This window comes from Lotus japonicus, chromosome 6 (assembly GCF_012489685.1).
Source record: "Lotus japonicus ecotype B-129 chromosome 6, LjGifu_v1.2".
Classification (NCBI taxonomy): domain Eukaryota; kingdom Viridiplantae; phylum Streptophyta; class Magnoliopsida; order Fabales; family Fabaceae; genus Lotus; species Lotus japonicus.
In genome coordinates, this window is record NC_080046.1 from 44,758,643 (window position 1) to 44,774,990 (window position 16,348).

Consider the following 16,348-nt stretch of genomic DNA (forward strand, 5'->3'; position numbering starts at 1 on the left):
TTTGTCAAATTCAAAGCTCAAGTCAATTTTAAGTCTATAAGTAGTTGAATTGTTTTTTATAATAATTTTTTTTTTCAGTTTTTAATTTATTTAATATTTTTTGTTATTTTTTAATGCATTTAATATAAAGGTATGTGAACTTTTATGGTTTAATGCATTTAATGCATGCAAAAACTCAAGTCTCCTTTACTTATATATATATATAGATATATATATATATATATAGATGACTCTTTTCGTAACATTTGAAAATGCAAAAACGAACGTTAGTAAAATTATTGAGTTGCTGTAATAAATATTTCCTATTGGTAACATTCTGAACTCAATCTAATGCTAAGTTACAAATTTAGCAGCTATAGATATATGGTACTATATCACAAGGCAAAATTGAAATAAGAATCAAGGTGGCATGATAATACAAAAGGAATCACCAAGGGAAAAACAAAAAGATATTGGACAGTGGTTGTTACTGTCATCATTCCCGTCACTGATAACACACCGGTCACCATGGCCACCCAAAAACACCGAAGGAATCAGCCGCAATTCACCGTGGGAGCTCATCTAATGACCTCCAATAACTGAGTAGATATGGTATGAGCAAAGCAATGACACCTGTTGCAGATTTATTGTCCTTCCATGCATAAAAGTTATGACAAGGTTTAATAGCCTCATAGACTACTTGCGCTTATACCTGAAAGGGAATTTGAACAAGATTTTATTTACTAGCATCGCGTAAACAATGTAAAATAAGAGTTGAGATGCAGAAAAACAAACTTTAGAAGCAGATGAACATTTTCATGCTCAATCAAAGATGAACAATACATTAGATGCTTTAGCTTCAAACAAAGTAGTTTTTAGAAATGAGTTAGATTTTTTAATTAATACCTTGACTTGCTTTTGAATGAACTCTTGGGCTTCTTTCCTGCTCCACTACCTCCTTTTCTTGGTTTTCTATCCTTTATCTCAGTCTGGAATAGATCGCGCATCTCTTCTGGCCTTGAAGGAGTCTTTCGCGAAGAATGACTAGATTTCGGTTTAACCTTCTTCACAATCTTGCCAGAATCTAGTGCCCTCTTGACAGCCTTCACTGCTTTTGCCCGTCGGTAAGCAATATCGACAAGTGATATTCCAGCCTTTTCTTTCTTATTTGCCCCCTTACCCTACAATTTTAATCATTTCATTTTCAGTGCAACAAAGTGACGAACAATAGAGTACATTCCAGTTTCCAACCTTCACTGCATAGAGAAAGTTAATAGGAAAGCAAAGGATTGCTTACTTCGACTGGCTTTTCATCATAACCCTCATCGTCCTCCAACATCTCTCTAGCCGCCTCCAACTTTCGGCGCTTCTTTCTAGGCAAATTTTTCTACACCAAAGACATTCCCATCAATTGAACAAATAACAACACAAAATAGTACATTTCATAACGAAAACAAATCTGAACACAAAACGGCATTGAGGAACACTTCCTACCTCTCGCTCTCGCTTCCTCTTTTCCTTCATTTTGAGGTCTTCAGCTTCTTGGGCACTAATTACCTCCTTCCTGGAACTCTTTCCCGTATCCATGGAGTCCTATTAAAAGCCATTTCATTTCTTATCAATATCAGACTACATTTCACCAAAGATTAGGAGAATTTGAACTAAAACGTCATTTAACCATTAGTTCGACTGGCCTATCATAATCGCAGATGGAGATTGCAGAACGTAGAAGGGCAATAGTCAACCTTCTCCACATGAAGTAAATTTTCAGAAAGACTTGCATATTTATTGTATATTATGTACATATGATATAATTTATTAGAAGAAACCTTAAGAAACTAATTTAGGATAGTATATTTGTATAATTAGGATTGAATCATTGAAATTGACCCTATTGATACCTAATCAGATTGATCTATGAATTTATAATGAGGTGCTGCAAAAGGGGAGAGTAAATTCCTATATTTTGGGGTACATCAGCAGGATGAATCAATATCATACCTTTGCTGCTTTAGCAACAAGCTTCTTCTCCTTCTCTGTGACAAACCAGGTTCTTTTGGGGCGGGAAAAGATCTCTTCCCTATGTGCAATCATGTTTTCGGCCTACCAATATTATACAAACAAGTGCATGATTTATTGAAGGAAAAATGTTAAGAATGAGAAAATAAAAATAATCAGCACAGGGTTCCAAAGTCACAGAATATAATAAAGTATTATTAAATCAATATAAGTGACACAACGTTGGAACTGCTGTTTCTTAAATAATATATTAACACACAACCACTAATCATAAATACATTCGTGTAACCCAACGAACACCAGGATTCAAGGCAACTAAAACTAAAGAATAACTGATCAATACCTTTGCGGCCTCCATTTCAGCTTTCCTTAGGGCTATTTCTTCCCTGGATTAATTGAAAAATAAATAAATAAAAACACAGCACATCATTAAAGAAAGAAAAGGACAAATATTGAGCCTTAATAACTAATATGATCAAAACCTCTCTTCTTGAAGTACTTCAGCAATTTGGTCCTCCATTTGATCAATTATTTGAGACCACTTTAGTATAGATTGCTCTGCAACAATGCGGCTTTTCAGCTTTGCACCAGCCCTCTTTGCCTAATTAATTGAAAATCAAGATTTACAAGGAAGATTATATACTGGTTCACTTAAAATTTAAAACAACAACTTTCTATTTCCTTTTTCAGTTTACATGTTCTTTACTTTAACAGAGGATCGATAAACTTTTCAAAAAGGGAAATCCAAATTACAGGTAGAATTGAACATAGAGCAACCTGTGAAAAGGACAATGCTATTGTGGTTTACTTTGTAATATTATTATAAGCTTATTAGCTGTAAAAGACAGTGTAATCCATACCATAGGATAAGTAAAATTGGTAGATATGCAGAGATATTTCTCTATAAAGGAAGCTATATGAATGTTTGATATAGAAACTTTCTCCTAAAATGTCTTGTGAAATTTAACTAAAGTTTATTGACAGAATCTGTGTAACTGTGACCCAAAATCCAAATCACCTGGCATGACTTTTTTTGGTAAGGAAAAGTGTGCAAGGAAATACATGAAGTGTGACATCCATTAAAAAAAAACTGGAACAGATACAGCAATTCTCCAAATAATACTCACAATGCCTTTTAAAAGTGACCGGTCATTATCGGTAACAAATGTGACAGCGTATCCTTCTCTTCCAGCTCTTGCAGTACGACCCACTCGATGAACATAGCTTCAGAGTTAAGAAAAATATTTAAATCATCAGGAATTGTCAGTGAGATCAACATGTCATCTATCAAGTGCGAGAGATCATAACTTAAGTAGCAATGGAGGGAAGTGACAAAAACATCAGGATGTAAAATAAAACTATGTGTCACAGAGCAAACCTGGTGAGATCGCGTGGACATGCAAAGTTGATAACGGTTTGAACACCCACAATGTCAAGACCCTATACGTAAAATTATAGGCAACATTGTCAATCTACATCCAAAATTGCGGTGGAGGGGAACTACTCCACATAATAATTTTTATGTTCCTATTAAGCTAGTGTAGCTTCACTATCCTGATCCTGTGTCCCGTGATATATAGGACTAAAGTGAGTATTTGAGATATTAACAAAGTGATAAAAGAAGGAATAAACTTCAACTCTTCAAGAATTAATTCTTACACGAGCAGCCACATCAGTTGCCACCAAAAAATCCACCTGCTGTTTCCTGAACTGTTCCAAAGCCTGCACAATGACCATAACTTACATGAGGAAATTATTGTCAAAAACATTAGATCAAGCAAATCCTTTCAACCGGAAATTAAAAAAAAATGTAACAATTATAGTATCTCGAAAATGTCACATAACTTCAAAGGGGACCAAAGAGCCAAAATACAAAAATAATAACGCAGAACAAGATAAGCAACATACTTCAAGGCGTTGGGCTTGAGTAAGATTTCCATGAAGCTCAGCAGCTTTTAATCCAGCTAATCCAAATATAATCTTCAATCTATGTGCAGCTTGCTTCGTTCCACTGCACATCAATAGGACAAATTATTTAGTTACAGATAGTACAATGAAAAATGAAAGAATAATCCACAAGCAGTGCAAATGAAGAATTAGACCTAAACTCTCAAATAGAAGACATTTCAGCATATGATAGTCATAAAAAGGTTCTGTGCAACTAAATAGAGAGCTACAACCATCAATGTGATGACCAACAACTGGAATAAGAGGCATAATTAATATGAAAACTGGGATCATACTAAGTCAACCTTATTTATTGCAGATCATATACATCAAGTAGTTATATAAAAGAATTCGCAAACAATAAATGAAGTCAACAATCAGAAGCTGCATGTGAGCATAATAAATAATAAATTATTGATGAAATGAAACCTGAAGATGATCACTTTAGAAGTAAAAGTTTTGGAGCACATTGCAAGAAGAACTGCTTCCAGATTTACTTCCCGCATTCTTCGTATTCTAACCACCCTGAACAAGAAAAACAAAAGTTGACAAAGCTCAATGGATTTTATTAGATGCGAAAATCAGCAGGCTTACGAAGCATTTCATAATTAGGTTTATGGTTAAAAAATCACTCCGCACAGGTAACACACTCCTCAATTTTTTTAAATTCTGGTTCATATCACCAAATGGCACACTTCTTTTTTTTTTGTGGGGGGGGGGCACAAAAAGTATTACTCAATGATTTATTTTCCAAGATAACATGAGGTTCTATCGTTAACGTATCACATACAGCTAACTACCATACCGTACAGAAGAGTCCATTGAAATCATTGATAAAATTAGAAAATAATCAAAGGAAAGAAAAATAATAAAGAAATTACTCTTCAGTCAAAGTTGCTGGGCGTTTTGTAGATGGGTCAGCAGAAAGACGCAAGGGTTTTGACAGGGAAAGTTTAATGAGTTCGTTAATCTCCTCAGTCATGGTTGCTGAAAACAGCATGGTCTGCCTTTTTTTGGGACACATGCGAACCTGTTAAAAATCAATATTTTGTGACATTTTATTCCAAAATCAAAATTAATATAAGGTTGTAATACACATAACCATAATGATTGTTGAATTATAGAGCTACTAAACTCACAAGTTCATGAATTTCAGCATTAAATCCAAGCTCTAAAAGACGATCTGCCTCATCAAGGATTAAAACAGAAAGATCATCCAAATCCACTGACATAGAGTTGCGTAAATGATCTATCATGCGTCCAGGAGTAGCCACAACAATGTCTGGCATTGATCTCAAGGCAACCTCTTGCACCTAGAATGAGAAATAACTTCTTTATAAGCATAAGTAGCAAAGGATTCGGTCTGAATTACCAACAAACTAGATAGTAGGGAGGAGATGTCAAACAGACAGGAATATATTGATGGAAGTGTATAAAAGACATAGGGCAGTAGAGGATATCGTCCAAGAAGTAAACTAAACAGCAAACAGAAAGTATCCCAAGAAGCACATAACTCTATCCTGGCCAGCAATCACATCTTAGAAATTAAGGCATCATGAAATTGAAACAGTAATCAAACCTTTGTTGACAAACCCCCAACAATCAGGCAGCACTTTATATCAGTAAACTGAGCAAGCTTCTCAATCATACTGTGAACTCTGCCAAAAAAAAATTAGGAATAAATGTATTTGGAATGCTTTTACATGATAAATGTGATCCAAAAATGGAAGGAAAAAAAAGCACACACACACATCAATTACGAGAAATACTTACTGGACTGCCAACTCTCTGGTTGGAGTAAGAATAAGGACCCTTATTGCGTGCATGCGTTTTGGACGAAACAACAACCTCTCTAAAGTGGGTAGTGCAAACGCAGCTGTCTGCACATAAGTAGCACGATACAAACAAAGGGCATTAGAAGAAACAGCATTCTAAAAAAACTCAGGTGCCAAACGACAGAAGCACAATATCACAAATTCTTAATCATCAAAATAGTAACAGTAGACTACCTTTCCGGACCCGGTAATGGCACTTCCACATATGTCACGCCCAGATAATGCTAATGGTATACAAGCCGCCTATCATTAAGATTAAACATGTCAAAAACATTGTAAAATTTCCAATGCAAAGTATCCTACACGGCATGATATTACAAAACCAATTCCAATAATGATAGGACTCAATTAGTAAAGCAAAGTAAAATTTTCAAGACATAGGATCCTAAAAGTATGGAATTGTATAACCAAAAATGCTAATAATTCAAAAAAACAAAAGAAAAACAGAAAGAAAGAACCTGAATTGGTGTTGGTTTAGAATACCCCAAGGCCTCACAAGCCCGGAGTAAAGGGCGAGACAAATTGAGCTCCATGAAGGAATCAGCATGGAAAGAGGTTCCATCAGAAGAAGCAAAATAAGGCTTGTTATCACCAGCATTGCCCTCTTCCTCCTCTTCTTCTTCCGGTCTATAATCTTCCTGAAAACCCCAACCAAATAAATAAATAATAAATAAAACAGCAATTTTACAAAGAAAACAAGTACTTTCTTATAGCATGCATCAAAAATAAACTTCAGAAACAAACTCGCATTTTTCTATAATCTTACTAAACAAACCCCACAAATAAAAAATAAACAACTCTTGGGTACATATGAATTTCTATCTATCATGAATTAAAGGACAACTTATGAAACAAATAAGAAGTTTACCATAATCTTTCTAAACAAACCCAACAAATAATTCAAATGAAAATAAAGCAATTTTTGTACAAAAATATCACTTTCTCTCTATCATGAATCAGAAAGGAGCTTCTGAAACAAATTGGCACCTCTTCTGTAATAACTTTCTCAAACAAACACAATAAACAAACAAAAAAAATCCACTATTTTCCATCATGAATGAAAAAAACGAAAACCCCATGATTACTTGTTGATCAGGTTCGGATTCAGAGCTATTATCTTCTTCTGGGTCGGGGGCATGAATGAGCGGCGTGGAACGAAGTCTAAGGGCAGTGATTTTCTCGTCAACAGATGTTGTGCTCCTGCGAGCGTGTTCCTCCGCCACTGATTCCGAGTACTTGGCGAAGTCCCATGGAGACTGTGTCTGCTTCTTCGCCTTCGAAGCTCGCAGTTCCTTGCGCTCTTGCTCTTCTGGTTCTGATCCTGACTCGGCTTCTTCTTCTTCATCTTCTTCTTCTTCTTCTTCTACTTCTTCTTCGGAGTATTCGATTTCTTCATCGCTGGGAGGTTCGAAGACGAAGCTGGGTGACATGGTTGGTTGCTAGCGGTGAAGGAGGATTTGCAAGCAGGGTTTAGAAAGGGTTCTTTGTTTTGCTGCTACTTGTGTTGTTTGTTCTTCATGGTTTTCAGATTGTTTTGAACCGGGTCGGAGGGATCCATTGTTGCACTTTTAGGCCCAATGGATCTTGTCTGTTGGATCAGCACCACCCTGAAAGTGTTGATTTTTTGTGGACAAAAAATGGGGAATTTCAATTTGTTTCTTGGAAAATAAATAAAATTGAGTTTGATTTTGATGTGTAGTTTAGTGTAAAACTTATTAATGTTTAAACCGATATACAATTGATTCATACCATGGTTAAATAGATACATGATTTATTATTTTATTTAAATTGAAAACTTTTTTTATGACATGACACATAATCACAATTGAATCAATTGTCGGTGTAATGAGAATGTAGGATAGTGAGCGTCTCTTGACAATGTTTTTATGCGACACAATACATGAATGAAACAAATTTGCACCAAATGGGAGGTATTTTGAGGTTGTATAGGTATGAGACAATACAATTGAGAATTGCTTATAAGATTTGATTGTTATTGCTCATAACAACAAGACTCTTTTCCGGGGGCCAATTTATAAAAACTTCAATGTGAAGTATGTTTATATTTGAGAATTTGAAATTGGTGACCTCTTGGGATTTTATTGAGCGCGAAAGAACGAATATCTTTAACATATTCACCTACTTTGTCGACTTTAAAATACGCTAGAAAGACTCGTGTAGTTATTACGGGACCATGTGTCATATTGGGTTGTTACAAATAGCATCGCAACTAACATATGTCAATACGGTGTGATGGTCAAAAGACGAACCAAGTGGAAGTTGTGTTGAAGATTTAAGTGTGAGTTAGAGTCTCACATTGGTTAAATGTAGATGAAGTGAAGACTTTATAAGAAATGTATCTCATAAACTCAATTTATTAAGGCTTTGGGTAAAGACGTAGAGTCCAAATCTCTTGGTGTCTTCAGCAATGGCCTATTAATACATAGTCTCATTCTTTGGGCTCCAACCATCTTCCCAACAAGCTGATGGGCATGTGACACTAATTAAATTGACTAGAGCATAGAGTGAAACGTACTAAAACATAGGTATTTAAAGATTGTATATATACAATTATGAGACTATACTGTTGAAGAAGACTTATAAGATTTGATGATTACTACTCATAACAATAAAGTGCAAGATTTCTCAATAAACATGTATGAGTAAAAAGCGTGCGGAAAATACTCAGATTGTTACCATGAGATTGGTCTTTAAATCGGAATGTTACACAATACGTTTAGTGTATATTGTCAATCGCCAACCACACATAACCTTTTTCCATACAAAAATATTCAATATTTTTTTCCCACCCCAACCATTGCTCATTCGTGCAGCCATGAGAGTTTTGCGATATATCAAAGGTGCAATAGGACTCGGATTGCAATTAAAATTCAGCCCAAAACATGTAGTGAGAATTACTGCACCTGCACCTCTTGTTCTCACAATAGGTGTTCTATGACTGTCTACAATATATATATATATATATATATATATATATATCTTGGATCCTCCCTCATATCTTGGAAATCCAAGAAACAAAGTAGTACAATTTATAGAAGTCTTTCTCCTTCTCTTAATAATTATATGTTAAATCATTTTAACAAATTACAATTCCCCTTTGAGATCCACTCCTAACCCACACCCCCACCACACTACTTTGGCTAGGAATAATGATGTTCTGGACAAATACTTTATACTTGTCCTTACCTTTCAATTTTCGCAAGTTTCAAGTGATTGTTATTGTTATTTGTTAGAAAAAAACAACTTTAAATACAACTGAAATCTCTATTTAACTTCTCATTTTTCAACCCACATGTCATGTTATAATTGAATAACAACAACCTAACATGCATAATTATGTGGTGTGGCGTGATAATTGCTCATCTCATTCTTTAACATATGAGATTGAAGATTCGATCCTCACTCATAATAATAAAACACATTTCATAGTCACATTTATAGTAATAGTGTAATACTCAATTTTACCATAATCAATTTTACTAAGATTAAATAGGCAAACTATAAGTTTTTTAATGTCCATCCAACAATTCGAAAAATTCCCCAATTCCCTTCTTTTCAAATTTCAAGTTGTATGTAAAACCAAACAAATTCCCCCATTCCTTGTCCCATCATTTTCAATTCTGGTTTTTTTGTTTTTCAAAACTTCCACTCTTTTCCCTCACTCACTCCCCTACCCGCAGATCTAGCATTCCTTTCCATCACTCAAAATCACTTCACATTTTCCTTTCAATTCACTCCACATTCCCACCATGAAGAACACAAAACCCCATTCCCAAACACCATCTCCATCACCATCAAGATCTTCATCTTCATCATCCTCTGTATCCTCCCACCTCGCAATGGTGGAACTCAAGCACAAGATCCTAACCTCCCTCTCCAAACTCGCTGACCGCGACACCCACCAGATCGCCGTCGAAGACCTCGAAAAAACCATCCAAACCCTCTCCCCTGATGCCATCCCCATGTTCCTCAACTGCCTCTACGACGCCTCCTCCGACCCCAAACCCCCCGTCAAAAACGAATCCCTCCGCCTCCTCGCCGCCGTATGCTCCGCCCACCCCCACTTCGCGGCTCCCCACCTCTCCAAGATCATCTCCCACCTGCTTCGCCGCCTCAAGGACCCTGACTCCGCCGCACGCGACGCCTGCCGCAACGCTGTTGGTGCCCTCTCCGCACTCTACCTCCGCAATGGTGGTGGTGGGGATGCCGGTGGCGGCTCGCTTGTGGGGCTGTTTGTGAAGCCGTTGTTTGAGGCCATGTCCGAGCAGAATAAGATTGTGCAGGCTGGTGCTGCGGCTTGCATGGCCAAGATTATAGACTGCGCTTCTGGCAATGGGGAGGGTGATGGTGGGGTTGCGCCGGTGGCGGCGTTCCAGAAGCTATGCCCCAGGATCTGTAAGCTGCTCGCCAGCCCCAATTTGTTGGCTAAGGCTGCACTCTTGCCTGTGGTTGCTGGATTGTCTCAGGTTTGCTTGCTTTGTGTTATTACTTTTGCTGCTCATGCCAACTGCTATTTTGTCTGTTCTGGTTTTTGGGTGCTGGATGAAATGAAAATCAATTGTTGATAAACTAGTTAGTAGTATCAATTGTTAAGTTTGAAGAGTTTTATGGTCATTCGCGTTTGGAATTTAGGGAGCTCCGATGCAGGAGAACGAAATGGTTATGGAGTGGATGGATAGTCCTGTTCTGGTTTTCGGTTGCTAGATGAAATGAAAATCAATTGTTGATAAATTGATATGATTTGTGAAGTGGGTTGTTAAGTTTGAAGAGTTATATGGTCATTAGGGAGCCTTTGATGCAGGAGAACAAAATGGTTATCGAATGGATGGATAGTCATGTTCTGTTATGTTATTTTTGGTTCCACCTGTTTTAGCAGAACTGCAATGTACTACTTTTTAGGCTTGTGTTTGTTTCTGTTATACTTTTAAATGCGCAAGACCTTGAGTAGAATTCATGTTGTCTTCTGTACTGAACTGTATGGATCTGTTATGTTCTTCTTGGTAGTTGGTTCCACCCTTAAAATGGAAGGAGGAACTAAAACATACTACTATGTTTTTTGCTCCATGTCTGTTTCTTTCTAATTTTAGAATCAAATTAAATAGAGTTCATGTTGGTTTCTGGCATGTTCTAACTTCTAATACATCTTCCAAATACTGCCTTAGACTAATATTGAACCTGTAAATTTTAAAACCAAAATAACAATTGTGTTTGGATTGATGGTTGAAACTTGAAAGTGGGGCATTCATTTATTGCACATCATTCATTAGGATTATCACAGAGGGAAAATTTGGTTAGGCCTGTTGGTCTTAGAATAGTGAAATTTGGAAAATTCAATTCAACACGGGCTATTTGAATGAGAATGATGTTGAGATGCAGTTTTGGCAACTACTTAGACTATAGTACCTTTAATGATGCAAATTGCAGTAGGAGACTTGACACGTTTAATTTATTTATCAGATTTTAGGTCTATTGTTTTTCTTCTTAAATCAGTGGTGGTCCTTTCAATTTGGTTCTGCCAATCTCATGTTGTGTTTGTTCAATTTGGCAGGCCGCTGTTGGGTTTCTGTCTTTATAGATCACCAAATTGTCATTTTACGGAAAATACATTAAGAAAAGAACTAGTACAAAAATTCTTTAAGAGTTAATTGAATTTTGTTGTAGGTTGGAGCAATTGCACCCCAAAGCTTGGAACATTTGCTACCTAGCATTCATGAGTGCCTTACCAGTAGTGATTGGGCAACACGTAAAGCAGCAGCTGAGGCATTAAGTTCCTTGGCTTTGCATTCAAGCAGCTTGGTTACTGATAAAACGGGGCCCACACTAGCAGCACTTGAGGCCTGCCGGTTTGACAAGGTAGTACTTGTATCATAGCTTGTTAAATTGCTTCTGGCCATGTCATTTTATTTCTTGATTCTATCATTCTAAATGCCACATGGTTCTACCATTTCCTACAATTCTCATTTTAATAAAATGTTCTGTTTCTAAAATAGAGTTAGTTCAATATAGGGTAAAGACATCAAGTGATCAAGTCCTCAAAAAATGAAAGGAGGTAGCCAGTAGCCACATTAAACAAGTTTTTTTCCCTTTACTTCGTTGCTCACATTCTACTGCTCATCATTTAAAGTGCACTAAAAGAATTATGCGCCCACAGATTTGATAGTACAATTCTTGTGACTGGTCTAGCATGTGTACATATATTGTTCTCTCATTAAGTCAGCGCTGACCAATGTGTCCTAGAATAGTAGAGTTGTCGTACGCTGAAACTTCATTATTGGAAGCCTGATTCTTTGCTTTTTCATCATCTAAGTTCTTAAAAATTAATGTATTACTGTTTACAGATAAAACTTGTGAGAGATAGCATGACAGAGGCATTGCAATTGTGGAAAAAGATTGTAGGGAAAGGAGATGGATCTCCTCAAGGTTCAAATCCCTTGTCTTCTTTTAGGCATATTTGATTTGTTTGTTGTTCTCCCTTGTCCTGATTTTTCTTAGTGATGATTGTTTTTATGCTTTAGATGGTGGGAATCCTGAACCAGCTGTTTCGTCAGAAACAAGTGACCTGAAAAAAGTGAATCTTGAAGAGAGGAAGTCTGATCCATCAGTAAAGGAGCCATCAACTAGTTCTTCAAACACAGATTTGACTACTAAAGCCAAACCGGCTGGCATCTCAGAGAAGGCAGTGGTAATATTAAAAAAGAAAGCTCCTGTCTTGAGCGATAAAGAACTAAACCCAGAGTTTTTCCAAAAACTTGAAAAAAGGGGCTCAGATGATTTACCAGTGGAAGTAGTTGTTCCTCGTAGATGCCTCAATTCTTCAAGCTCAAACAATGAGGAAGAATCAGAGGCAAGTGCAAAAGATTCAAAAGAAAGAAGAACTTCCATTGGAAACATCCCAAATGATGATTCCAAACAAAGAGGCAATGATGGAAATTCCAAACTTAGGAATTATGATGATTTTACCCATGCCCATGACAGATACTCAGAAAAAAGAGCAAATGCAAAAGAACTGAGGATGAAAGCAAATGATACTGATGACAGGATTGAAAATGATCAGAGCTCTGCCAATCTTGCAGGTTTTTCTAAAACTGATGGTCAATCAGAAGTCTCCTTCTCCAATAACAGAGGAAACTGGGTGGCCATCCAGAGGCAGTTAATGCAGATGGAAAGGCAACAAGTTCATCTGATGAACATGCTGCAGGTATGTTCAGTATGGCCCAAAAAAATTAGTTCTGGACTTCTGGTATATATGTTCTCTGTAAGTGATAAATGCTAACAATTTTGCAGGATTTCATGGGTGGATCTCATGATAGCATGGTGACTCTAGAAAACAGAGTACGGGGTCTTGAGAGAATTGTTGAAGACATGTCTAGAGATTTATCCATATCATCAGGTCGTAGAGGTAATAACTTTACTGGGTTTGAAGGATCATCAAGTAGGCCTTCTAGCAAGTACAATGGTTTTAATGATTACTCCAGTGCTAAGTATGGAAGAGGTGGTGATGGGCGTATCCAATTTGGTGAAAGATTTGCCCAGTCTGATGGAAATGCTTTAGGAATGAGGGGAAGAGGACCATCTTGGAGATCTGACATGTCTGATGGATGGGATTTTTCTGGGTATGGTGCTTCTAGAAATGGCCAGATTTCCTCAAGGAGGGCTTTTACTGGTAGTTCTGCTGATGGAAGATCACCAAAGTCAGCCCATGAGAGTGATCAAGGGGGCAGCAGGAGAGCTTGGGAGAAAGCAGCAATGCCCATCCGGCTAGGTGAGGGGCCCTCTGCAAGAAGTGTCTGGCAAGCTTCTAAGGATGAAGCTACCTTGGAAGCAATTCGAATTGCTGGTGAAGACAATGGAACATCTAGAGCAACAAGAGTAGCAATCCCTGAAATGACTGCAGAAGCTATGACTGATGACAATGTTGGCAAAGATAGGGAAGCCATCTGGACTTCTTGGAGTAATGCAATGGATGCCCTTCAAGCAGGTGATGTAGATTCTGCTTTTGCAGAAGTGTCGTCCACTGGAGATGATCTTTTGCTCTTAAAACTGATGGATAGAACGGGCCCGGTAATTGACCAACTTTCAAATGAGGTTGCATGTGAGGTCTTGTATACCATTGGGCAATTCTTACTGGAGCCGAACCTGTATGGCATCTGCTTGTCTTGGATTCAACAGGTATGGCTTTTCTTCTGTTTAAATTTCCTTTTTTAAGTCGGGATATGTAGATTCTGCCATTGCATGAAATGTCTCATTCAAAATAACGTTTCTCACTTCCCAAATAGTACAATAGAAATATATGATATTGCTACTTCTCTTTTCATTTTGTCTAAGTCAAAAGTACCTGAGATTGGCAATTGCTGGTATAGATCTTCATCTGCAAAACTGACTTAACATTTTGAAGGGTTTCATTTACTCCTGGGTGTAATTATTTCAGAAACTAACCTTGCCTACGTTTCAAGATTTGGTGTTGAATCTCCTGATGATTACAAGTGATAGATCTTGTTAGGATGTAAAAGAAGGGAGGATTAGTTAGTTAGGGGCTATTGTGGTAGTTAGTTAGTAGATTAGGAGTTGATTAGTTAGATTAATAAATAGGGGGATGTGAGATTGGAGAGGCATCGATAAAGTTGTACACGTTGGGAAAATGGAGCAACGGGTTAGTTGTAAGGGGAAATGTTCTTTCACTTCTGACTCCTGGGTTCCTAACAGATCTCAAGTTGTGGAAGCCATTGATGTTTTGTTGAGTCATGTTAGTTGGAGGACTTGGATACAACCTGTTTCTTATGTATATTATAAGCTAGACAATTTACTTTAGTCCCAATGACATAGATCCCCCGCCTTGTTGAAGATCACTGCGATTGCTCAAGGCCATAATTTATGAACCAATTTAGCAGTCATTGTGCTGTGGTTTTAATACTTTTAAAGCATTTTTAGGGGCTATTGTGCAGTTGCCTGGATTAGCATGATGGCACAACACAGTTGTGGTCAATCTGCAATTCTGGATGTGATCAGCACTCTTGCATGCTTGCTTTTTTTTTCTTCTGTTGGTACATGGTCCAGATTTTAAAGCGTTGTTTTTAGATAAGGCCCCTCTGAAGTGAGCTTCTATCTAATGTGTGACCAGGGATTTATTGACTGTTTAATTTAAATTGTATCATAATTTTAACCTGCTAAAATTCAAAAGTGAGTTCACCCTTTACATTCTTGGCCTGCTAAAATTCTTGTGTGTAATATGCTTCCCTTTGCTTTACATTTTTGGCTTGCTTTATGTCTTTCATCTGACTTAAAATATTTAATTCATGGGTACAGTTGTTGGAGATAGTATTGGAAAATGGCCCTGATACTTTTGGCGTTTCCTTGGAAGTGAAGAAAGACCTCTTGCTGAATTTACATGAAGCTTCAACAGATACAACTGAGGACTGGGAAGGTGTTCCACCACATCAGCTTTTATTGCAGTTGGCGTCAGCATGGGAAATTGATTTACAACAGCATGACAAATAGTTTGTTTAGTACAAATTATGCTAGTTTTAGACTCTCATATGTTGGATTTTTGATTGGGGGTGATACCCTTTGATTGTTCTGATTTTCTACTTGGATGGTATTTAGTGTAGGGTTTGAAATATATATCATTTCCAGGTCTTAAGCCTTCACACAAATTCATGCTCCTTTTTCTCTGCTGCATCTTGGTTCATCAAGCGTCCAACTAGGCTGCTTAAAAACATTGTGCAAATTGAGATTAATGAACAAATCTTCCTTGTAATTATTATATGTAATTTGTTCTCGATCACTACATTCCTTTGTACCATTTGCACTAGTCAACCGTAAAAAGTAGAGGATGATCATGCTTTATAGGATACTTGAGACAAACCCTGCATTATTGATATTGAGAAGCACACCATCTATTCTGATTTTAAATTGGTTTCGGAAATCCATATTTGAAGAACACAGAAACCTAAATTTGGAAAAAAGATAATAGGCATGAGTAGTTTGAGATAATATTTGTTATATTGATAACTAAAGAAATGTAATATTATTATCACTTTATTGTTGTTCATTATCACTCTATCATTGATGGTGCATGAAGAAAAACGGATGGTGAGAAAAGTTATGCCCCTCAATTTCAATTAAATATAGCTTTCATGAAGAAGCTACATCTTCAAATCCGAATAATACCCACAACTCCTACACGTGTTAGAATTAATTATTCATTATAATAATTTTTTCAACTACATCTTTATATCCACCTAATATTGTCAAATATAATCTAAATTTAACTATTTAATATTTGAAAAACAAGAGACAAATAAGTTTAAGAACATTTCCAAGAGACTACTTATATTTGTTAACCTAAGTTTTCTTTTGATCCGAATAAATAGATAAAATTAAGGGAAGCAGCAACACCTTTAAAGCCGTATCATAATTATTGTAGACAATTATTGTATGTTTGAAAAACCATCGGGCTGCCACATTGGAAGGAAAAGTGATTAAGAAAGAAGCTATTTTTGTGAAGGGAAAAGTAATTAAAAACTGCAAGCATTAATGTCAGAAGACTC

General features: G+C 36.8%; 2 protein-coding genes across 2 annotated transcripts; one reads left to right on the plus strand and one right to left on the minus strand.

Moving 5' to 3' along the window:
* Positions 1 to 252: 252 nt before the first annotated feature.
* On the minus strand, positions 253 to 7,283 carry LOC130724243 (DEAD-box ATP-dependent RNA helicase 28-like). The gene is made up of 19 exons (XM_057575436.1): positions 6,866 to 7,283; positions 6,239 to 6,418; positions 5,955 to 6,023; positions 5,719 to 5,825; positions 5,525 to 5,603; positions 5,085 to 5,258; positions 4,827 to 4,975; positions 4,375 to 4,470; positions 3,907 to 4,009; positions 3,658 to 3,720; positions 3,377 to 3,438; positions 3,126 to 3,222; positions 2,481 to 2,599; positions 2,342 to 2,384; positions 1,981 to 2,082; positions 1,474 to 1,572; positions 1,277 to 1,366; positions 886 to 1,160; positions 253 to 691 (listed from the first exon to the last, which is right to left on the minus strand). The coding sequence occupies exons 1-19, from the start codon at positions 7,208 to 7,210 to the stop codon at positions 676 to 678; spliced, it is 2,268 nt and encodes a 755-aa protein (XP_057431419.1). The 5' UTR covers positions 7,211 to 7,283; the 3' UTR covers positions 253 to 675.
* Positions 7,284 to 9,290: 2,007 nt separating this feature from the next.
* LOC130724242 (microtubule-associated protein TORTIFOLIA1-like) lies at positions 9,291 to 15,585 on the plus strand. The gene is made up of 6 exons (XM_057575435.1): positions 9,291 to 10,267; positions 11,463 to 11,654; positions 12,140 to 12,221; positions 12,317 to 12,999; positions 13,086 to 13,970; positions 15,105 to 15,585. Exons 1-6 carry the CDS (start codon positions 9,551 to 9,553, stop codon positions 15,294 to 15,296), a joined length of 2,751 nt encoding a protein of 916 aa, XP_057431418.1. The 5' UTR covers positions 9,291 to 9,550; the 3' UTR covers positions 15,297 to 15,585.
* Positions 15,586 to 16,348: the final 763 nt, after the last annotated feature.